Raw genomic sequence first — 25,375 nt, 5'->3', positions numbered from 1 at the left:
TGCCTTGAAGGCTTCTTGCCCCCTGGCATAAACACTGGCCTTCATTTGTCTCATCAGTGCCTCCAGGGTGGCATCACTGAAGTGGGAGGCCTTTTCCCTGGTGTGGTGTGACATCCAGGTGTTCCAAGGTGATTATTCAGTAGCCTGCAGTGCATTGTTGCAACTTCCCTTTTATAGGGACTTTGTCTTTTAAAATGGGAGGCTGCCTGGAGCCCATGGTTTGTTCAAACGTTACCTGGCTCCCTCTGGTGCACAGAAGCCACCAGTAGCACTACCAGGAGGTGTGCAGTGCAGGATCTGCACAGGGCCCTGTTTCAATCATGGAAATGAGGTGGGTGCACTAACTTTACATGCTGCCCACCTTGCTCGGAAGCGGTGCGGGCACGCTGTGAATCACAATCCCTGCGCCCAAAAGCACACCAATTTTTAGCTTTATGTATTTATTAAATAGATTTGAAATCTATTTTGTTCTTGCAGGCCAAAATTTTAATTCCCAACATGGTTGGCGATTCTTTTGAATTCTGTATTGTCAGCTCTGTAAATATTGCATAATGTAATCGATTAGGGCTGCCAATTCTAGGTGGTTGGTGTTGCCAATCCCATTGTAAACTTATTAGAATTTTTTAAAGTCTCGAATCAAACAAACTGCAAGATCAATGCATTAAGTCTTAAATAAGTTATATTTAGTACAAATTTAGTGACAACGTGGTTCAGTGGCAGTGCTCTTGCCTCTTAAGTCAGAAGGTTGTGGGTTTAAATCCCATTCTAGAGACTTGAGCACAGAATACAGGATGGCGCTTCAGTGGAGTACTGAGGAATGCTGCACTGTCGGAGGTGCTGTCGTTCGGATGAGACGTTAAACTGAGGCCCCATTTGCCCTCTCATATGGACGTAAAAGATCCCATGGCACTATTTTGAAGAAGAGCAGGGGAGTTCACCCCAGTGCATGGCAAATATTTATCCCTCAACCAACATCTTAAACAGATTATCTTGTCATTATTGCTGTGTGCGTATTGGCTGCCACGTTTCTTACATTACAACAGTGACTACACTTAATGAAAACTAATTTAATTAAAACCTTGCCTTTTTTTAGATGATAATGGACATTGTCAGAGGTCAGCTTGACGGGATTTCACGCCCAGCATCTGGTTCTCGAACCCGCCCTGGGAGCCGGGTGGCAAGTGGTGGTTCATCAGACAGGCGAAGATTGAGTGTGAACTCATCAGGAGCTATGGTGGTTTTAACTCCTGAACCAATTTTACCCCAGGTGAAATGTATGCTGCTTGAAAATCAACTTATTTTTCCTCTTTCCGAATTGTTTTTTTCAGGCAATCTCATAATCTGAATTTGTAAACATTCAACGAATAGTTTGATCATTGCTTTGACTATTGTTTTCAAAAGTGGAATAGAAAGAGAATGTAGTGGCAATGGAGTGGGGGGGGTGGTGAGGGGTGGAGGAGCGAGCTCTCGTTCCAAGTTGGAAGGTCTGCTGGAGCTGCAAGACACCACCTTTGATTTACTAGGGTTTCTCAGGCCTCCTGGTAGTGAATTCAGCATTTTTCAAATATTGGGTGCATTTGTTTTTTTTTAAGAAGTAATTTAGCCTTCATAACTTCTCTAAGTATTTGCTGAAATTGTCGGTATATGTTTGGGTGTTAGACATACATGGATAAGCAGAATTTCTTTTATTAGAAAACTCTCATAGTAATAAACACTTCTCTTTGTCTTACTGTAAACTCAGACTTTAGTTCAATAAACTGATTAAACTATTTTAATAGCCCCTCGCAAGATTATAATAATGAAAGCTGACTCTATTTGGGTCCCAAGTTTGAAGTCCCATAATTTAAAAAAATCAAAATAAAATACATAATCACATGAGTAACAGTGGCTTGTTTGTTTTAAAAAAAAATGTTGAACAGAATTCAAAATTTTAACACTATTTGAACCGATGAAGATTTACATCAAGCAGTATTCTTGTCTGCTAGAAAACTGGTAAATGTTTTCTCTCTTGACAAACGTAAGATGCGAAAACACAGTTCACATCATGACAATATTATCCTATTTTGGAAATCATTGTATTTCTTGCCTGTGATGCTGTCAGGACAGTAATGATGCTCTTTACAAAGGAGTGGTGATTATCCCTTTATATCATTATAATAACTCACATTTTTATAGTATTTTCACATGCTGAACATGTTTTTAATCAGGAAAGGAATACTTGGCTCAGTGGTAGTACTCTCACCTTTGATTCAGAAGACTTGAGCACATAACTGAGGCTGACACTTTAGTGCAGTAGCTAGGGAGTACTACACTGTCAGAGGTCTTGTCTTTTGGATGAGATGTCAAAGCCGCCCCATTGGCTTAAAGGAGCGACAGAAGGGAAATTGCAGAGAGTAAAACGATTACTGGAGGGAGATGCAAGTTTGGAAAAAATGAAGGTCGCCACAATGTGGATGGCCTTGATTTTGGACACACAAAGTTCTGATGTTCCTCAATACAAAAGCAAAATACTACAAATGCTGGAAATCTGAAATAAAAACTGAAAATGCTTTAAATACTTAGCAGGTCTGACAGCATCTGTCGAGACAGAAACAGAGTTAATGCTTCAGGTTGACAATCTTCCATTTAAAAACGAGTCAGACTAATTTTTCTGAATGACTTTTCATTAACAACATCAGAACTTAATTCCGCCTTCTGCCCTGCCCTATTTTTTCCATTTTTCATATTTTAGACTAGGTCATTCTAAAAGTGATGAGTCTTGGATTCACAGATAAATTGAAATGATTCCCAGTGTATCACTTTGCTAATGAATGGCTTTGCAATTAAAGTATTACGTTTATGTGGCAGAATAGAAAAAAATCAATTTGGGTAAATCAAAGCCACTCATTTGAAGAAATGTGTTCTGATAGCATCTTTTTTTGAATGCAGGAAAGATCTGATCCTTTGGATAATCATATTAACTCAATGGGTTCTGCAACAAATTCTTGCTTTGAGAATTTGGACGGTGAACATGAAATCGTTAGTGAGCAAAATGGAGTGAACAAAATGGAGTATGAATCTCAAGTATCACCACAGGAACATATTGATTCCATTATACAGGAACTGCAGATTTCAGACAAATCAGGTATCATAACTACAATGCAGTGATATTTTAGAATTTTAACAATTTTTATTGATTTTTTTCTTACAACTGCAGTCTACTTTGTTTCCTTAATTTTAATGCAGGTAAGGATCAGGAAGAAATGTCAGAATTATTTTCACCTGTGGCTATTTGGCTCCCACGTGAATTGGTTATGGAGATTCCATGATTGTGCACATTGTATCTTGCAGATTGAGGGAACAAGCAATCTTTTTTCTTCAAACTTTCATATTTATTCTATATAATTGTACAAGATCAGTGAATTGGAGGATGCACTGCTTTATAGGTATACTGGTGTTCTATCATCTTCTAATACAGAAGGTACTATTTTATATTATGATATAGAGGGTGCTTATAGACCAATACATTAATATAGTCATTTCGTAGTACGGAACTTGAGTATTGCTGAAAATAGAGACATTGTCATTAAAGCTTTTCGTCTTGCACTCATCCGGACAATCGCAAGAATAACCAATGTAAGGGAAAATAACAACTTGTACTGCATGACAAGAGAGTGCTGATTGGTTGGCAAGTAAACTCAGATTGGTAGAGGTGTTGCTATGGCCAATGCGCCAGTTTATGGTGACTGACAGTTCACCAATTTGTTTAAAATTTAAACCAGGCAGCTTGACTCTGGTCAAGGCATTGCCCTGAGGAATGAATCAGCGAATGGCTGTCACTTATTTTGTTCAGGTGAAACAGGCGCAATGTTTGTACATATTCTTTCTGTCTGCAAAGAATAGGGCCCTGTGTATTAATATATGTAGCTTCCAGTACATGCAAATGTGCCACACTGCAAGCCCTACTGACCATCTCAAATTGGTTGTTAGCGTAATTCTTAGCACACTGTGATTATTTAGCAAATGTTGTCTAATTGCGGAATCACATCTAATGTTGGACACTGTTTTGAGTTTTGCAAGCACAGGATGGTTGGCTACGGCATGTACCATGCCTGTTGCGAACAGCAGAAGGGACATGTTTGATACGATCCGCCAGTCTTTGGGACGTACGGCCTGTGTACCTAGCGTCACGCTGGCATTGAAATTCATATATCACATTACTCATTTGTGTGATAGTCAGGACTTCCTTTGGCTTGATGGCAGCATCCTGTTAGTCGCGAACACCACACTTGTTGCTACTGCATAGTAGCAGCATGAAACAGCTATCTATACCTGTTGCTCAAATTTTTGGGATACATTACCCTTCCAGGGTAACTTGAGGTAGACTGGGCACTTTTCAGAGCCGAAAAAGACAGCCTCAGGCCCATTCATAAGTTTGCGCAACATACAGTGAGAAATGATCTGATCAGGGTAGCCATTGTCACGCAGGATGTCTTTGATTCGCCCTATTTCAGCATCAAGCTTGCATGGTGAGCAAATGGCTCGGGCCCTATTTATGAGGTTGCCGATAAGGCCAATCTTCTAGTGCGTGGAACTTTAAGAATCCCAACGCATGTATTGACCAGTGAAGGTAGGTTTGCGGTAGACCGTGGTAGAGAACTCCTTAATAGATTTCTCAACTAGTATGTCAAGGAAAGGGAGCTCATTTGACTGCTCCATTTCAAAGGTGAATTTGAGTGCAGGTTGGAGCCCATTAAGATGTGTAAGGAAATTATTGCATGCAGATGCGGATTCAAATATAGCAAACGTATCATCTACATATTGGAAACACGCAAGAGGTAGGAGGTTGGTGTCATTCCATCAAAGCCATGTTTCTCATGGAACCCAACCAAGATATTTGCGAGAGCTGGGCCTAGAGGGGATCCCATGGCAACACCATCTATTTGGGCATAAAACTGAAGTCAACTGTGTGAGTTGCCGAGTTCATAAGTTCAATGAATACTGATTCACGCAATGGTGGTGGGTCTAGATATTTGCAGTGCAGTGCAAATATCTAAGGCTTCCTTAAGTGGTACAGTGGTGAATAGGCTAGTAATGTCAAATGGGCACATGGACACGGCATTGCTATCGATATGCAAGTCCTGTATGGTCTTCACAAATGTGAAGGAATCCTTCACTGTGTATGTGGAGAACCTGCTCAAAACTGGTTGTAACAATTCGCCCAACCATTTGGCCAATTCATCTCATGCAGAACCAATCATAGATAAGATAGGGCGTAGAGGGATATCACTTTTGTGTGTCTTGGGCATCCCATGCATACATGGATGCAGGGAGCTGTGAGTACGAACCCTGTCATGTATATCACCAGGCAGCTTGATTTTCTTACACAGTCCAGCAAGTGTTTTTTTTAAGCATACTTTTGAGCAAGGCTGTCCGGTCATGTTGAGCAGCAGGTCCAATGGATACGAATTTGGACCCGTCATTAAGAATGGCGTGCATTTTGTTGATATTGTTGATTTTGTTGACATTTGTTAAGGATAACTATTCCCATCCCTTTGCTAGGTTTACTGATGTGTATGTCCGTGTTGGTCTTAAGGCCTTGCAACGCTGTCAAGACAGTCATGTTGCATGTGGAAATCAGACATGTCGTTTGGAATCCCACAATATGCATGCGCTAGATCAGCAAGGTGCGCTTTCAAGGATTCAGCGTCTTCCGTGGACGCTGGTTGGTGGCGGGAAATTTGGGAGAAGAGGAGTTCTAACTCAGCAAATACCTCTTCCCGTTTAATTTGCGATGAAGGCACACCAAAATTGAAACCATGCACAAGAACAAATTCCTCACTTTCTGAGAGTATGTGGTCAGAGAAATTTGTTACATGTTTAGTGGCGTTGTTAATTGCATTGCCAAACCGCTTCTGCTTAGCTGAGTTTACGGTGCGGGTGTGTTTCAAGCATGTACTGTATATGGTGCGGTCATCTATTGAAGCAATATAGCGGTATAAATGGATCAAATCGAAAAATGAAAGAAATTTGCGCACATCAGACCAAGGTACGGTGTAAATTAGTAACCCTATTACCAATCTGTTCAATCTCATCTCACATAAATGCTGGCTCAATTGTGGGACTGTGTCTCACTTTAGCATTATCGATACGTTTGGAAATGAAAACTGGCACGACCTTAGGTTTAATACACTCTTGGAGAGATTCGATAGACAGCTTACCTGTTCTTAACTTACCTGTAAGTTGAACTATGTTGTAATATCCCGAATTTGGTCTTTGTCTCAGATATACAAATAGTCGTTAGTAGTACAGAACTTGAGTATTGCTGAAAATAGAGACATGCTGGTGCATTCGCCATGGCAATGCCTCTACCAATCAGAGTTCACTTGCTAACCAATCAGCACTCTCTTCTCATGCAGTGTAAGTTGTTGTTTTCCCTTACATTGTTTATTCCTGCAATTGTCCTGATGAGTGCAAGGCGAAAAGCTTCGACAACATGTCTCTATTTTCAATAAATATATTATAAGTTGTTCTCTGATGGTATATATAGGTCACGGAGAGAAAGCATTCTCTCTTCTGCCTTAAATCACAGTTTCTTTTTCACTGTCCAATACTTTTCTGTTCCTCTTTCTGTTCCTTTTCTCTCTTTTCCTTGACTCTTCCTTTGTTTTATTTTACATTCCATTGTTTTTTCATCCTGTGCATAGCTCTTTCTATTTGTGGTGGCTATTTCTGTCTGTTTTATCCCATACTCTTTGAGCTGTAGTGTCTCTCTCTTTTCTGCCTACTTTCTCTTCTGAATGTCTCCCAATAACTTTGTATGATTTATTTACAGATGAACTGGATTTCTTTGTTTTGTTTTATTTGACTCTAAAAATGAGCTCCTGACCCCATATCCTCTCCACCATCAAGGCCACCTATTTCCATCTCTGTAACATTGCCTGTCTCCACCCATCTGCTGCTGAAACTCTCGTTTGTGCTTCATTGCCTTCAGAATTGACTTTCAATGCTGCTTTGGTCAGCCTGCCATCCTCCATGCTCTGTAAACTTCAGGCCTTCTGAAACTCTGCTGCCCAAGTCCTGCTCACCCATTAACCCTGCTCACTGATCTACATTTGCTCTCAGTCCCTCAATGCCTCAAGTTCAAAATTTTCATCCTTGTGTTTAATTGGCATCATGGCCTCACCCCTCACTATTGTTATAATCTCCTCCAACCTGGCGAGCCCCCTTTCAGAACTCTTTGTTCCTCTGACCTTTTGTATATCCCCCTCCCCTCCCCGCTCTGCTCCAAAACAGTGGATCTGGCTGCAACAATTGTTTTTCTTTTGATTCTCAGCTGGTTCAGAGCTCTTTGCTCTTCTATCCATGGTCTTCTGCAGGACAGCACAATTCTGTTTTGTCTCATCCCACATTTGTGGTAATGAAAGGTGACTTTTTAAATGCCAACTTTGGCCAGCTGTAACATGTTCTTCTACCTTTGATCTCAAGATTGGGATGCAGTTCAGATGATTGCTTTAGAATCCAGATCAAATGTTACAGCTTCTCATAGACTAAAAGTTAAGCAAAAATTTCAAGAGAATTATGGTAGAATTAGCGGAGAGGCTTTAGTGCAATTCATAGGAAAATATTGTTTATTGTGAGAGTCAGTTTCCCTGCCCAAGTATGTTCATGATGAAAAGTTACAAACACTTGATGAAACTGAAAAGGTGCTATCTTTCAAGCAAAATTCATGCTAATGTAACAAAAAGGGTAGGTACTCTCTGCTCAGACTTCAAAAGTCAGTGAAAAACACCAACGGCTTTTATTCAGCCAGAAATAATTTTATCCAACCAAGATGGTGAGCCACTCATTTTCTTTTGGTTTGTTCTCGTCAGGGTAAAGGATGTCAACATCAGTGAATTAAGTAATCTTTTATTTCATGTACTCCGTGTTGGCATTGAAGGCTAACATATCAAGCATAGTATGACTAGCTATAGCCAACAACTCTCTACTTAATTTTATTTATTTTTTATTTTATTTAGAGATACAGCACTGAAACAGGCCCTTCGGCCCACTGAGTCTGCCGACCATCAACCACCCATTTATACTAATCCTACACTAATCCCATATTCCTACCACATCCCCACCTGTCTCTATATTTCCCTACCACCTACCTATACTAGGGGCAATTTATAATAGCCAATTTACCTACCAACCTGCAAGTCTTTTGGCTGTGGGAGGAAACCGGAGCACCCGGAGAAAACCCACGCAGACACAGGGAGAACTTGCAAACTCCACACAGGCAGTACCCAGAATTGAACCCGGGTCGCTGGAGCTGTGAGGCTGCGGTGCTAACCACTGCGCCGCCCATTTTATAAGACTATCTTTCCCCTGCCGTACTGGTGTCAATTTTTCCCATTTTCCACCCAGCATCTTTTGAGGTCTCTGAGTGACAGAGACAATGTAATGCCGAGATAGTGCAATTTAGTGCTGTAAGCCCGCACCCAATCTAACCTGCCTACGAGATACGTCTCTTCACTCTGCTGTATGCAAAACCGTCAATGCCAATTAATTTCATATAGGTTTCATGCAGTCATGGACAGAGTGATCACAGCAGTTTGTGTTGGAATTCTTGAGATAAAAGGGTACAATGCTAAGCCAATGCTCAATCCAATCTCTAGAATATAATACAATGAAGTTCTTTCCTGACCCGAATAAAAGTTGTGTTATAGTTCCCACAGGAGCTTAGCTTCAGATACAGTGAACCCCTTGTTAAAAAGAAATACCTTGCTGGTTGCCATGACTTTGTAAAAGTTCAGTTAGACTGTAACTTGTATCTAAATAGTATTGTAGCCCAGAGTTTGAGTTCATAGACTGTGTGTCTGATTTGAGTTAGTGAAGATGACAGTTGTTAAGTGTCTGCCAGAAACTTTACAATGGAACTGTTTTGAAAGAATTTCAGAAGCTGTTTTGTTAAAAATATAATCTGCTTTATAGAAGTCACAAAATAAAATAAAAAAATTGACTTGGATTTCAATCGTATTACTGATTAAACTGAATGGACACTGTTACTTTAATCACAGCTAAGGCTGCTTAAAGTTGTGCAATGTCTTCATTCTTTGTTGGACAGCTTTTAAGGAAAATGTGTGTTTCTGGAAAATTGTCTTTTAAATGGAAGGGTAAGGAAAGCACTTGCAGTTATGTTGTGCCTTACTGTATCCTCAGGAAGTCTGAAAATATTTCATGTCCAATGAAATTTTTATTGAAGTGTAGTCAATGTTGTATTGGTAGCCAATTTGCATGCAGCAAGGTCCTACAAAGGGTAACTGAGATGAACGACCAGTTAAATTGTTTTAGTGGGATTGGTTGAACATTCATTGTTGGCTTGGACACTAGATGACCTCATTGCTTTCCTTTGAATAGTGCATGGAATCTTTTACATCCAACTGAACAGGCAAGCAGAGCCTCTGTATAATGTCTCTTGCGAAAAATTGCATTTCTGAAATGTAGCTGTACTGAAGTGTCAGCCGAAGTGATATGTTCAAGTCCTGGAGAACAACTGTGTAAATCAACTCCATGAAAATAGACATTACATAGCTTTAATAATTATACATGATGCTGCTTTCTCGAATCTTCTGAAAAAAAGTGAAATACGTGACTTTTCAATTGCACAAGAATGGGTGAACAATGTATCACATGAGAATGGGAGGGTTTCTCGTCTGAAAAACTTTGTGGTAACATGGGCAAAGTCCTTGCATGCAGTTCAGTTCAGTTTTTGGAACCTTTTGTTTATCTGATCTGCATCCTAAACTGCTATTGTGAAGAATATAGGACATATTGAAAGAGTGGTTAGCAAAAGAATATGGGATCTTGGGCTTCACAGAGTAATAATGTACAAAAGCATGAAAGTTATGCTGAACCTGCTCTGGTTAGGCCCCAACTAGAGTATTGAGTCCAGTTCTGGTCACCACACTTTAGGAAGGATGTGAGGGTCCTTGAGAGGCTGTGGAGGAGATTTACCAGAATGGTTCCAGGGATGGGGGATTTTAGTTCCAAGGTTAAGTTGGAAAAGCTGGGTTTGTTTGCCCTGGAGCAAAGGAGATTGAGGGGGGATATGATACAGGGGTACAAGATTATGACAGGCTTAGATAAGTTAGCCAAGGAAAAACTGTTTCCATTAACAAATGGTGCAAGGACTAGGGGACACAGATTGAAGGTTTTGGGCAAGAGATGCAGGGGGAATGTGAGGAAGAACTTTTTTTACACAGCGAGTGGTAATGACCTGGAACTCGCTGCCCACGAGGGTGGTGGAAGCAGAGGTAATCAATGATTTCAAAAGGAAATTGGATGGGCACATGAAGGAAATAAATTTGTAGGGTGACGGGGATTGAGTGGGGGAATGGGACCGACTGGATTGCTCTGCAGAGAATAGGCTGAATGGTCTCCTCCTACACTATAAATTACTCTATGACTATGACTTCATGTCATGGCAGTAGAGAATTGGAATTTTCACATTTTGGCCCTCTTTTTAGGACAGGGCTTTGCCTCATGCAAAAATAATCACTACTTGCTCAAACCCCACAATAATTCCACAGATTAATTTATAAATATGAATCAGTTTTCCCCTCCCTTACCTTCCCATAGATCTTTACATATTTGGAATGCAGGCAAGTGCTGTCTACATTGAGTCTGCCCCATGATTGGTAACAGTAGATTGGATTTTACCAGCTCTCTGGGATGGGCTGGAAGGCAGGGCGGTCTGTAAAATAGCGAGGGAAGGCCAGTGGCGGGGTAGGCGGCAGATGGCTCTCCCACCCAGAGGCCAATTGAGGCACTTAAGTGCCCAATTAAGGGCCTCTTCATGCCTTCGCTTGCATTTTACCAGCGTTGGTGGTGTAGGGGGTGGCGGAGGGAGGGCCCCTCTGCTGGGTTAACCTTGGTGGCCTCCCAGTGGGCTGCCCATGGAGGTGTCCCCGTGGCAATGGCACCACCTGCCTTCACCAACCTCCCACCCCCTTTCTGCCAACACCATTCCCAGACCCAATTATCTGGTTGGGAGGCACTGTCCTTTCATGGTATCCTCCTCTTCCAGGTGTAGTCCCAGCAGTGGTCACTGCTGCTGGTGGCACTGCTGAGCTGCCAGCCCTCCGATTGGCTGGCAGCTCCTGGGGGCGGGCAGCCATCCTTAATAGGGACTGCAGCCCCGATGACAACCAATCAGTTGCCTGCCCCCTTAAAATGCAGCTGCGGATCCTGCAGAATGCTGAAGTGGGGTTGCTCCACTCCACTATCATGTCTGTTGGCAGGACCCCTGCCATTAGAATGAAATTCCAGCCTCTTTGTGTGAGAGACTGACTATCTCTTTTTTATATGAAACAAAACACATTGTTACCGGTCAGCTTTTTAAATTGTCTATCTGATGCGGAATTAATAGTTTACTGTTGCAATCTGTGCGCTTATTTTCCTTAAATAGATGATTACCAGAAACACGGAAGCCATTGATGCTCAAAAATCTCTGCCATCATAATTTGTCCTCTGCCAGTTCTTGCAATTGTCTGCTCAATTCCTTGCTTCTACTCGGATCTTCCTATGCGCAGTCTTTACTGGGCTGAATTTTCCAGCCCCGTGATGGTGGACATAGAGGTGGGGTTGGGGGGTTGGTGGGGGGAACCAGGAAAATAGGGACAGCAACTTTGGGACACCCTGATGCATTCCCGCAGCTGGGGAAGCTTCCCATGGGCAGGCACGGACCCGGATTGGCTGCCCGCACCACAGAGGTGGGCAGCCACTTAAGATGATAATGGACTCAATTAGGTCTGAATTTACCGGCATGCCGGCATTTTGTCATTGGCGGAGCAGACCCCACCCCTGCCGCATGCGGAGGCCACCATCTCAATGGCGGCGTCTCCCTGCGGCAGGCTGGGAATCCATTGGAGCTCAAGCCTTCATACCCCAAAAAGGGGTGGTTGGCATCCTTCCATCTGCGAAAGATGTTGGACATGCAGCAAACAATCCATTTAGGTGGGGTGTCTTCTCTTGGTGCACCTTTACTGATGGCTGTGAAGGCCAATCGTTGAGAGGCAGGTTCTGCCACAAGTGCTGCACATGAAGTTGCCAATTGATGCTGTGGGTTGTTGTTTTTGACATTGGCACCTGTTGCCAAGCTGTGGTAGCAACTGTTTGTCTTGGTAGTGCACACCAGTCCACAGGATGTGTCACCATTTCCATCTTTCATCAGGTAGTGACTCCCAGTGCGCTAGCCCAAATGATGCACCTGGAGGAGTTTCTCCTCTGCTTCGAGCTTCTCCTCCGCTATTTTTCCCTAATAATTTTAAGTTGAGACACCCTTGTGGTTACCAGCCTGCCTCAGCAGTGCCCACCTCTCCTGGTGGGGCTGCAGAGGCTCCAGAGCTGCCAGCCCTCTGGGTAGCATCTTGAGCCTGCTGTGTGGGGAGGCGTCCAATTAGGAATCCGCCTCTGAAGGATTGTGTCGTTGGGTGCGCTGCCGGTAAGTGCGGAGTGCTGAGCCATTTGATTCCAACATTGGGATTCTGTAGCCCATTGGAAAATCCAGCCCACTGTCTCAGCTGTGACATTTCAGATGGTCTTATTGCTAGTTCTGTTACCATTTAACATATATGGGGTTAAAAAAATGTAATGCCTATGTTATGGTATTCTGCCACCTTCTGAAGAGGAGAAGGATCATGTTATTAAATCAGTAACTGAATTAAGCTCTGTTTATTCCTGAGCACACTGTGAACTTAATTGGACATCTAGGCAAGCTGAAACACTTTTCTTTTTCTGGGATCTGGGGAGCCAGCGCTCAACTGTAAGTGTAATCTGAAACATGGAATCCAAAAATATATCTCTTATAATTATCAGTACTGTGTTTTACAATAATAGAAGAAAATACAATTAAGATCCCCCACATTGCCTTTATGCCTCTTCTCTTTCTCCCAGGAATTCCTTCTACTTCAGATTGCGAAGAGGACTCAGAAAATCACTTGTCTGTTCCAGATCAGATCAAACCACTGAAGAGAGAGTCTGGTAGGAATATTTTTTTAACACTGGAAATTGAACATAATTTAATCCATTTACTGGTGTTTGACTCATTTTATCTATGTTGTAAAGAAACTTAATATAGGTTGATATCCACCCTGAGCTGCTAAAAATGTTCTGCATGAAATTACTTCAAGTAGTCTAAAATCAATTTGTGGGGCTGAATTTTATCAGCCCCCGACATTGGGGGTCGTGATGGGGCGGTTCGGGGGGAAGGGAGGGCCTGGAAAATACTTCTGGGAGAGGCCCGTCAGGGGCCTCGATGCTGGGAAGGCACAACCCCATGTTACAGGTGGCAGTAAGGCCTCGGGTGGCCCCCCCCGCCGCTTGGCAGTGGAGCCTTCATTTAAATAAATGTTAATCAATGCATAAAATCTTACCTTGTCCTAACGGCTTCCCATGCCGATATTCCGGCCGATGGCTGGAAATCCTGTGCCTTTGGATCTCCATTTGGATATCCAATGCGTGACACTGGCAGGGAGGGGGAGGGGGGAAGAAGTGAATTTTTCAGGGTGAATGGGGGGCGGGGGGTGGGGGACGGTGGTGGTGGTGGGGGGGAGCAGCAAAAACGAACGCGATTGGTTGAGGGGATGATGGGATTGGGTTGAAGGGTAAAGGAAAGAAAATTCGGTGCTGGGTGGAAGGTAGTGATCGAAAGCTTACTTCTTTTGGGGGTATAGGACAAATAAATGGATTATTCCTTTTGGTGGTGGGGGGGGGGTGGGAGAGGGGATTGAAAGTGTGAATAAAATTTTATTTTAATTTAATGGAAAACCTGTTACTTTAAAAAATTTAAATGTAACTGAAGACCTTGAAATCCTTTAAAAATAGCACCTGCATTATGACGCCGGATGCTGGTGCCAGGGATGAAGTGGCTGCCCCCTCTATGTAAATGAGCTGTCGCGCAAAATATCATGGCAGTGCACAAGTCGCGTGTGCGCGCGCCTTTTTTGAAGCTTGCCCTTTCAAAATTCAGGTCGTGGTGTATTTACAAAGCTTACACTTGACCTAGGTTTCTCCAAATAACTGGTAAGAAAATAGAGAAATTCACAGTGTGCATGCATGTGTCCAACTGAAGTTTCCAGTTATTTAGAGAGTGTGGCACTTCATGAAAAACTAAAGCTCCCACTGTGATCCTGTTAACATAGTAATAATACATAAATGTTTGCTTGACAATTGCAATGTGAAACTGCTCTATGTTACTATCAAAATCCACATAAAGTACCACAGATAGGAGCTTTTACATTGTGACCAGTTGCAGAACCTCAAAAAATATGAGGAAATAATTGCAAATACATCTGCTTATCCCCCATCCTCTCATTTGAAGTCTTCAGGCTTTTTATATTCAGAGAATTATAGTTCTAACAGTAGATCTGGGACCCACGATGAAATGTGCTATTAGAACTTGGTAAATCATAGATTATCGTCGGAAGCATGTTGGCAGTCTTTGGTACCACAGTAATGTAAAAGTGCCTCAAGTGTAAATCACATTTTTCACTAATTATATATTACATGAAAACATCTACAATTCTGGAACCAAAAGAATGGCTTCTGAACATCTATGTGATGATTATCTGAAGGAACGCATCAGGTTTCTGCACAGAGAGCATTATTAACGAGCTGAATAATCTTACTGCTAACAAATAAAAATGATTTGTTCTCTTCAGTGAAGTATTTCTAGCAAAACTTCAGCAGGCATAAAAATACATGAAACATGCTTATTAATTGCTTTTCTTGTGATCAGTAAACTTTGTCATGGATGTGAGTGGAACTGCAAAAACAGGCACTGTCTGTTTATGGTCCCTTGTGTTACATCAGCATTAAAACTTTATAGAAACCAATTTTTAAAATTGTGTTCAGATTGAATTTTTAATGTTTCAAATACAATGGCCTTGATATTAATTGCTCCTCCCACTCCCCCAACGACAGTTGGGAGGAGGTTAGGGGTGTGTGTTTAAATCCTAAAAAACATAACCCCAGCTTGCTGCATACACACCAGCCACAATTTTAAATGTGGTTGTTAGCATGGTGTGTGATTGCCCATCTTTAAGAGGCAGAATACTTTATTAACATGGAGTCATAGAGAGATACAGCACTGAAACAGGCCCTTCGGCCCACCGAGTCTGTGCCGACTAACAGCCACTCATTTATACTAATCCTACATTAATCCCATATTCTCTACTACATCCCCACCTTCCCTCAATTCTCCTACCTACACTAGGGGCAATTCACCATGGCCAATTTACCTATCAACCTGCAAGTCTTTGGCTGTGGGAGGAAACCAGAGCACCCGCCGGAAACTCACGCGGTCACAGGGAGAACTTGCAAACTCCGCACAGGCAGTACCCAGAACTGAACCCGGGTCGCTGGAGCTGTGAGGCTGCGGTGCTAACCATTGCGCCGCCCATATTTAAATCAGGCCCCCGAAGTGCAATTTAAAAGTGCATTTGCTGTTGCATGGTTTTCCCAGGATTCGGGAAACCCAGCAGCGAAATGGAGGCAGGAGCTGCAGGTTTGAGAACACAAGTGCCTTTTACAGTACTCCTTGTGGGCCAGGAGGAAAGCTTTTGGCCTTATTTCTGTGGATCGCGACTTCTGTCTAGCCACTGTTGTGATTGCCAACTCTACCCCACTCCCAGGCCTCGGTCTGCATAATGTAGAGAAGCAGAAAGCAAAATGACAAAACTCCCCCATGGATGTTAAACTCCAGAAAACTTGTTATGGAAGGATAATACTGGAGCCTATCTTTACTCAGTTTCACATTTATTGTACAGAGTAAAAGAATTACAAACATGTCGCTCCTCACTCAAAACCCTCCAACAGTCTCAGTAAGTGTTCAAGTGAGATGCTAATTAACACCTTCCACCTGCGTATAATCAAACAATTGATACACAATTAACAGATTAACAATGGAATGGGTATCCCCATTATGAACATTTGTTGTATGTTCCACAACTATGCACTTTCTATCTCTATTGACTTTGAAAGGGATTTTTATAGATTTAAAAAAAAATCCGACTTGATAATCTGGTGGTTTACTGATAGTAAATGGTGTACAATAAACTCTCTCTATAGACCTGATTACATTTTTTTTGTCTATACGATATGTTTATACCATACGCTTAAAGACTTTTGCTTTAATTGACAATTGTTATTAAAATAAATAGATGTTGCACTGAGAGTAGATAAGATTCCATTAACTTTAAGTCCTAAGAAATGATACTGTGACATAAAGATTATTCTTTAATAAATACTAGATAGTTATAAACAAGAAGATTTGGATCATAAAGCTGAAGACCCACAACTTGAAGAAGCAATAGTGAAAATGAAAAGACTGGATAAGATTTTGGTTATGAAGCAGGAAAAAGAAAGGCAAGTGAAGAAACAAGGAGAAGAGCTAAGGAAAAAGCTTTGGGAGGAACTTGAGGTAAAACAGCATCAAGAAATGCTTGTAAAATTTCTGGTCCTCTTTAACCTGTTCACTTAATGTCAAGTATTAAATAATGGGTGCAATATACTAATGCAATTTAAGTTTTGAATGGAGTGGTTTTTTAAAATTATGTAGTCGTCTTTGGTTGGTTGAATCCCTCAAACGGTTGCTTTGACAAATGAAAAGCAATTATTGCTGTCTCTTCTGTCATGGTAATTCTCACATATTTATTGCAAATCTCATTTTGTTAATTTTTAGCTGTTTGCTAACAGGCATACGCTGCATTGAAGCTACTATCTACATATTCATACTTTCTAGAGGGATTTCTAAATGTAACCATTTCTGAAGTTGAAAGAAAAGTGAACACTGGTCATTGAGATTAAAGTTCACAAAAGTTGCATACTGAAATTTCACGCTTAATGCCTTTGAATTCTGTGGTAGGTGCTGATGATTTTGTATGTGGAGTTGATGATGAAAACTAAGACTCGAGGATTAAAGCTTCCCTTAATTTCTAGATCATTAAATAATTAAGCAGTGGGTACTTTGTTTTTGGCTTTGAAGCAGTCATTTTAAGAACCAATAGCTATCCTGTGTGTTTACTGATTGCTAATTTCTTGTTCTTGGGATGTGGGCTATGATGACAAAGAGCATTTATTGTCCATCCTTGCTTGTCTTGAGAAAGTTGTGTTGGCTTTCTTGTTGAACTGCAGTAATCCTTGTAGTGCTGATGCTACTCTGATAGTGCTAGTTAGGGAATTGCAAGATTTTCACCCTGGGACAATGAAGGAATGGTTGCATATGTCTAAGTTGGAATGGCATGTGATTTGATGGTGATGGTGTTCCTATGATATTCTTTTTATTTGGTGTTAGATGGTTCTTGAAACTATTGTAGGTATTTCAGCAGAAGTAACAAAACCTAGGGGTCTCATTGTTTTAAAATAAGAATTGGGGCTGCAGTATTGTAGCTGTATCTTTTTAATCTATGGTGCTTTTGAGTGCTGTTTCCCCGCTGCAATTGTGTAACTGAAGCTCATGCTTTACTACCCAGATAGTAATGTCTTCACTCTATTTTTATAGATTGTAGACTCAGTTTTATCATTATTGCTCCATATTCCCCATGATCCAATCCCTACACTTTTTAATCTCTATTTCCCTTGTCTAAATTTGACCCCTCAATTATTGTGTGTGCCTATTCTCTCTATTGTGTTTACACCTAGGTTATAAGAATTTGCATTTTGAAATGGAAGTTAAGACAAAATCAGTGATTTTCCTCAATAGGAGAAATTGTTTGGTTGGTAAATTTGAGACAGCTGATGTGAGGTGATATTGAGAGTGAATAATGAGGGCATTGGAGAATTAAAAGGAAAGTTTCAACATAGATTTGGAAAATCTGGGCAATAACTTTATACAAGAAGGAAATGGGACTGAAAGGATAGAAAAATGTATTAAACAAGAAAAGTTATGAGATAAGCTTGGAAAAAGACAAGAACTGGCATATGAAACTGAAGTAACTGAGAAAAAAAATTGAAGTTGAATTGAGAAGAAACAAAAAGTAGAAATAAATGAGCAAAATTGAAACCAAGAAAAGGAAGAAATTAATAAGGGTATGGAAACTAAATGCAAATGTGAAAATTAAGGAACAAAATGTATCAAAGCCTTGGATAGTAATGAGGAGCAGTACACTAAATGAAAGAAATATAAATCAAGAAAATAAATTTTTGTCTTGACTACCTGGGCAGTAGTTTGCCAGATTGAATCATCTTCCTGTTGTATAACCTGCCCAATTTTCATTCCATTATGGGTTCTACAATGGGTGGGCAGTTTGCTCTGGCAGCCCATGTAGTAGAATTAAGGAAAAAAGTGATGATAAAACAATCAGAGAGGAAAAAGTGAAGAAAAATAGGAAAGCAGGAATATGTGAAGGAACTGAAAACCCCCCAAAGTAAATAGGAGTAAAGTCGGGATATGTTGGACTGCTATCTTGTTCAAATTTGTCTTGTTGTCTTAAACAGCAGATTGCACATATGTATGCAGTTGTAACAATGCATGTTCTGGTCTTTGAGAGACCATACTCATGATTCCCGTATGAGTGTTACCATAGTAATTCACTCATACTTATAGACCATCTTTACCTTTGATCATAACATTCTATGCACATTATAAATAAATCATAGTGAAGTAAAGGTACAAGCAGGTGACTGCAGAATAACAAAGATGGACCCAGCAAGATGACTTAGGCCTTCTTAATCTCTTCTGATAATCTTGTTACCATGTTTAAGTTGCTGTCTTGAATTCAGTCCCATTTCCCATAAGCACATGTATTCCAGATCATCACAGACATGGTTGAGTGACTTTCACACATTCCATCACCCTCCTTATCTGTAGAGAAACATTTGCCTTAAACCCCTTTGCACAATACATAGTTTACATTTCCATGCTCAGCAGAAAGCTGTTTTACCTCACCTTACGCTGATCCCACAGACTGCCAAAGACATTGAGGTACTCAGGTAGTGTGACTTCTCATTCCCACATGATAGATAGAATAAATTGTAGTGTAATGTGAAGTTTGTTCATTTAGTACAGATTATGAAAATGTATAGTACTCTTTTACTAAGCAATAAGTCCTGATCATTTGGTAGGAGAAGAGTGAAAAAGAAACTCAGAAGAAAGCAAGCAGCAGGAATGTGAACACTAGAATCTCTGTTGCCGAAAAAGTAAGTTCTGAGGAAATGATTTCATGTAAAGTTTTTATTGCTTTGCTAAATATATATAATGCACAATTATAAAGATAGGAAATATAGTATTATTTAAACTTTAATTCTTCACTTGTTCAACCTTGAGATACAAATAGGATATCATCATTATGCGTTGAAGATGGTAGGGTAAGGAAAGTGGCCTTTTAAGAAGGTTGTACCATGGTATTACAATCCTAATTAGTAGATCTTTCTTCCTTCTGTTGTATAAGAAAACTCATTCTGAACTGCACCTTAGACCATTTTTCTGCTGCCTTTGGTATTAGCTCTGCTATTCACCACATAGTCCAAATAAGTGTTAGGCCTTCTTTCCCCTTTGCTGTAAATCAGTGCTATTTTGTTCACAGTTCTAAAAATAGTCTTGTGATACTTTCTGAAAAATTAAGGAACTATTACCAAGTATTTTACTGTTGCTTTGTCATCAACACCATTTTCTTCAGCTGATAGATTTTGTGGCTGGGAATTGGCACATTGGGCTACCAAATAAAATTGCACATTTCATAATGAAATTTAATTGCAATTTGTAAGCTGATTTCTTCTCATAGTTACTGTTACATTATAGTGTTGGTAGTCCTTCAATAACGTTTGCATGATTTGGGCTGAGTGGTTTTTCACAACAAGCTTTAATATATTAACTAATTGTTCTTGTACAACTGTTCTCAAGGTGAGCAGGCGTGACATCTGTGAACTGCGTTCCAGCGCAAAATGGGCTGTTTTATATAGTGTCTGACCTCCATCTCGGTGTCTCAAGCTGTTATTGTTCTCTTGGAATGTGTAGGCTCTCCCTTTCTATGTATAGGCCTCCCTATAATTCTGACTTCCATAGCAACCTTCCAATGCTATCAGGTACTGTGGTATTTTGGTATCTGATCAACTGTACCCCTTATCTAGATGCCTGATTCTTATGGCCAAGTTTGTTTGGTTCACGCAGTGATTGCACTCCACCCCAGCCAGCATCTGCTCTCTTGCTAAAATACTTGGAGCTATAGAAGATGGGATACTTAATTATATTCCTAAAATATTCCTGGTTACCTTTCTGCCTTGCCTAATTCCAATAGTTGATCCAAATGAGACACGAGTTCTTCCTCTGATATAAACCATCAGCCTAAAAGAGCTCTGATGGAGAGTATGCTAGGAGTTAAATTTCATAGAATTATAGAGAAATAATAGAAGGTACAACAAAGAAACGGGTCATTCAGCTCAACCAGTCTGTGTTGACATTTACCTTGTAAGGAAATAGGTCCAATCACATTTACCCACCCTGTTTTCATTTGCCTTCAACTCCTTTTCCTTTATCCACTTATCCAATCTGATTTATTCTAACAGGAAAATTTTTCAAATCTATCGTCATATTTATATTTCCTCATATCAGATAGCATCTGTGAATCTGTGCTGTGCCCTCTAAATTCCCTCAACATTCTTAATAAAGTGTGGAGACTAAAACTGCACACACTACTACAGTTATGGCCTAAAAACGTTTTATGTAGATTTACCATTGCTTTTCAGTTTTTGTATCCTATACGTGTTGCTGTAAAACCCAGTGTTCCATTAGCCCTTTATAAGGTCTTGAAGTGTTGCTTTTAATGTCTTGTGAACTTGAACTCATGAATTAGAATGTGTTCTGCCATGAGAACACATTTTCAAAAAATAAGGTAGTTATAATCATCCTTTATGTCATATTCCTTGGGGTGATTTTTGAATATTGGGGCCGCAAAATTCGCCTCGATAGCTACGGGTGCCGTTTAGCCTCCAAAATGGAGTCTGGCATGCTAGCCACGCTGGATGGTATTTTGGTAAGGACGTTCGTGCACGTGCAGTGAACATCCGCCATATATATGCAGAGTTGGCAGATATGACATCAGTCAGCCAGTGGTGCCATTTTGGAGCTCAATGCTGCAACTAATGGCGCAGTGGTTAGCACTGCAGCCTCACAGCTCCAGGGGCCTGGGTTCGATTCTGGGTACTGCCTGTGCGGAGTTTGCAAGTTCTCCCTGTGACCGCGTGGGTTTTCGCCGGGTGTTCCTGTTTCCTCCCACAGCCAAAGACTTGCAGATTGATAGGTAAATTGGCCATTGTAAATTGCCCCTAGTGTAGGTAGGTGATAGGGAATATGGGATTACTGCAGGGTTAGTATAAATGGGTGGTTGTTGATCGTCACAGACTCGGTTGGCCGAAGGGCCTGTTTCAGTGCTGTATCTCTAAATAAAAAAAATAAAAATAAATAATGCCCTCTCTTAACCACCTACATCTAAACACATATTCAGCAGGAAGGACCCCCAACCAGCGCTGTTTAAAGGGATGATCATCCACTTTCATGTTAGTTGCTGATTGATTTCTACTGGCTCTTGCTGCGATTGTAGGAGTGGTGGTTTTCAGACTTATGCAAAGTTGAAGTCAACAGGACATGGTGTGGTAGGTGCTGATGAACTTCATCCTGACTTCAAGGATTCTGCACAAACCACTTGCTCCCAGACATGGGTGCAGTAGTGTGCATTCCCCTTGGACTACAGCACGACAGCGAGAATGAGCAGAGGGCACACAGGGCAGGACAAGCTGCTGGAAATAGGAGGACGAAGAGGGGGGAGAAGAATTCTCAGCAGAAAACCATATCTATTGAGTATTCAGGGAGCAATTCTCCTACCTGAACCTCAGTGAGGAAAAGTGTGTGAGACCTCTGTACTTCAGTAAGAATGTCCTAACTGAAATCCAGCACCTGCAGCAGCCACTCTGCAACCTCAGAGCTGGGCAAGGACCACATTGATTCGTGGCTGTGACGTTGACAGTGCTGGAGGTGGAGCAGGTGATATTTACAACATCTCCCAGTTTGCAATTCACTGTTGCATATTAGAGACACTGAGGCTCTCTATTCTAAGAGAGCTGAATACAATTCATTCTCTCTTTCCAGAGATGCAGGTGTAGTGAGCACATGGCTTTGTTTTCATTGCAGGCTTCTCAATGGTGCAGGGTACCATTGACTGCCCACGTGTGATTTTGGGGGTGCCGCATGTCAAATCTAAGATGTAGCTCAACATCCAGCTTGGTGTGTGACTACATGCAGTGTATCATGCAGGTCACTGCACTGTATCTTGGTAGCAGCTATGATGCCTTCATTCTGTCATAGTCTACTGTACAATTAGCATTTGCGTCACCACAGCAAACCAAAAGGTGGTACTGGATTACAAGGGCTATCTGCAGACAACATGGCTCATGACTCTGTACGCAACCCATGAACATGTGGCAAGCATACATTTAGTGAACACTATACTGCCATACGAAATGTGATCGAGCAGTCCATTGGGGTGCTTAAACAAAGCTTCCGCTGGCTGGACCACTCTGGAGGAGCCCTGTAGTAATCAGCAGAGCGGGTGTCATGATTTGCGGTGGTCTGCTGCATACAACACAACCTTGCCATCCTGAGGGCACAGCCCTTGCTACCAGCTATACGGCGAGCAGCTGAGGAGGGGGAGGAGGTGGCAGCTAATACAGCCCATTGTCATTGGGCTGTGCATGATTGACTCATCTGGCTGCTGTACCAGTCAATGCAACCCCAATTCCCCATTCACAGTCCCACACCTCACCTTCCCTCTGTCACTGACCGTCATAGTGTCCTCTTGGCCACAGTGCTAAAATAAATGCCACCACAAAACCAAAACTCCAAACCAAATTTATAAATCAAACCAGCCCATGTTGCATACACATGACAACTAATCACCCTTGTGTATTCCTTTAGTTGCCTGTATTTTGTGTGTCTTTGCCTGTCCTAGTCCTCCTCCTCAGTGCTATCCCAGTGGCTGCAGCATGATTAGTGCAAGACTGCTGGCTTTCAGTGGGGGAGACTGCAGGTGGCCTTGCAGGATGCCCTCGAACAGCTCTGGCCTTAGAAGGCAAACCTTTGGACTATACCACCTTGACATGGGTGGAAGCAGTCTCTGCTGGCAGGCTGACAGGCAACAAGGGCACGAGCAGTGACAGTGGTGGAAGGATGAATGCTGCCATCCTGAGAGAGAACAGCAGGTTCGAGCTCTATGGTGCCCCAGATGACACCTCAGCGATCCTAGCAATGTGTTGGAGGACAGATTGCTGGACTGTTGTGACATCCTCCAAGCCCCTTTAAACACTGTCTGCAGCTATGATGACAGCATGTATGAGCCATTGTGGCAGCAAGCTGAGCTTGCAAGACTTCAGCCTGAGCTTCCACCGCAACATCGAAACGGGTGGTTTCTGTTTGTGCTGCAGTGGAAGCTGAGACATTAACGATAAGATGCTGCATTGTTAATAGGTTAATTATGTTGTTAAAGATACACAGGTGAAGGCATTGTTTAATTAAGGACAGAGCAGATATAAAGAGGGCCTGCTGGGTCACGGGTGGAAAAGCAGGAGACAGGTATGTAATGGTGCATTCTATGAATAAGCCGACTATCAATAAATGGATCGGTGTCTAGCTTCATTCTTTGCTATTTGGCTTGGATCTGTTTAACATGCATCATGGATGAATCTGCAGGTGTTCTCATGGAATTGGCCTCAACTTCATTGCTGGAGAGGATGCATTCCAAGCTCTGTGCCAGGTCGGTACCGAACTCCTCCATGCTCCTTGACATTGACCACAGGCTTTCTGTCAGGCCTGCCTAAGGGACCTAATGCCCATCAGTGTTCATCTGTATGCTGCCACATCAAAGCTTTGATCTGAGTCCTTTGTAGCAGAACTTATGCATGACCTTGCCCTCTGGCGAGCTGGCACCCTGTGGTACCCTTATCCCCTGCCCTGGCTGCAGTCCGCTCATGCCTGGTGATTCACCATGTGCAGATCCCGCCAGTAATCTATCCTATAAAATATGAGCAGTGTCAGTATCTGAGCTGGTGGCTGTGAGTGTGAGAGCGAGTGATGGTCTTTCTTCTTCATCACAGTCTTCCTGCTCTTCCACCTCTTGCTGTTGCACCATGGTCTGGTCAGGTTGTAGTTCTTGGGTATCTGAAAGAAGAAAGGCACCAAAGTAAGATTGCAGGAAAGCAAGAGGTGCATGCTGATGCAATCTACAGCTCGTAAATTGGGATGTGAGAAGGAGGATTAGGTATGAGCATACCGTCATCTTCTGTGGTTTTAGCCCCACCGCTGGCCACGGTCTCCGTCATGTCCTTTCCAAAGATGGCGAGCACCATCTCATCCATGGGGGTAGGTTCATGCATCTGTGCCTGTGTCTGTGGTTAGGTGGTGTTGCTTGTTGTTAAGTGCCACCCTGTCCTGCAAGAGAGAGGACTGTGTCAGTGAGTGTGGTGCAATGTTTTTGGGTGGTGTGGCTGTCATGGTTGAATAGCTGCCAGTATGTGCAAGCTGAGAGATGTAGGAGTGAGGCTTGCAGCAGTGCTAAATGTGTAAGGGTGAGGGAAGGCCCTGAATGTTAGGTATGAGTTGTAATTGATAGAGATTATTGGTAGGTGAGTGATGGGGATGTGATGCATTGAGCACTGTGAAACTAGTGGTGCAATTGGTGGGATATGGCATTTAAAGATGCATTCACTGACTTGACTACTTGTGTAAGATTATTCAACATTTTGTGGCACTGCATCCAGGTAGTTTGTGTTGGACTCCTGGCATTGACCGCCATGACTATCTGGTCCTATTACCTTCTCAATGTTTATCTGGAGGGCTTCCTGACTCCCTGTGGATGGATGACATCTCGCCTGCCCTCCACCTCCTGCATCAAGGTCTTCAGTGCACTGTCGGAAAATTTTGGAGCACACGCTGTGCCATATTGTGCCATTTTTATGTCTTTCCCAGGTCAAACTCACTTTTACAATGACTTGTAGTACTTGCACCAGTCAAAATACACCTTCCCTTTAAGAGGTGCTGGCAGGCTTTGAGGGGAGATGGTAGCATAGTGGTAATGTAATTGAACTAGTAATCCAGAGGCCTAGGCTAATGCTAATGGCAGCTGGTAGAATTTAAATTCAATTAAATAGTAAAAATCTGGAATTGAAATCTCATCTCAGTAATAGTGTCATGAAACTATCATTGATTGTCATAAAAATCCATCTGCTTCAATAATGACCTTACCTAGTCTGGCCCACATGTAACTCCAGACCCACAGCAATCTGTCCCTCTGAAACAGCCTAGCAAGCCACTCAGTTGTCAAGGGCAATTAGGGATGGGCAACAAATGCTGGCCTTGCCAGCGATG

The 25,375-nt window shown here is 41.9% G+C and overlaps 1 protein-coding gene across 3 annotated transcripts in view; it reads left to right on the top strand.

Annotated features, from left to right (window-relative positions):
- The window catches only part of fsip1 (fibrous sheath interacting protein 1), a 607,920-nt gene that overhangs the window by 11,657 nt on the left and 570,888 nt on the right, over nucleotides 1-25,375 (top strand). Inside the window, exons 2-6 of one of the 3 annotated variants that reach the window (XM_068039423.1) lie at nucleotides 1,094-1,267; nucleotides 2,929-3,124; nucleotides 12,919-13,005; nucleotides 16,275-16,444; nucleotides 19,087-19,161. In XM_068039423.1, coding sequence (XP_067895524.1) covers nucleotides 1,094-1,267; nucleotides 2,929-3,124; nucleotides 12,919-13,005; nucleotides 16,275-16,444; nucleotides 19,087-19,161 — 702 coding nt within the window. Of the gene's footprint in view, nucleotides 1-1,093; nucleotides 1,275-2,928; nucleotides 3,125-12,918; nucleotides 13,006-16,274; nucleotides 16,445-19,086; nucleotides 19,162-25,375 lie in introns of those variants that run through there. The other 2 variants (XM_068039425.1, XM_068039424.1) reach the window with 2 other exon arrangements.

Source organism: Heterodontus francisci, chromosome 9 (genome assembly GCF_036365525.1).
Source record: "Heterodontus francisci isolate sHetFra1 chromosome 9, sHetFra1.hap1, whole genome shotgun sequence".
In the NCBI taxonomy this organism is placed as follows: Eukaryota; Metazoa; Chordata; class Chondrichthyes; order Heterodontiformes; family Heterodontidae; genus Heterodontus; species Heterodontus francisci.
The sequence above is the reverse complement of the archived record's forward strand: the minus strand, read 5'-3'. Positions and strand labels throughout refer to the sequence as shown.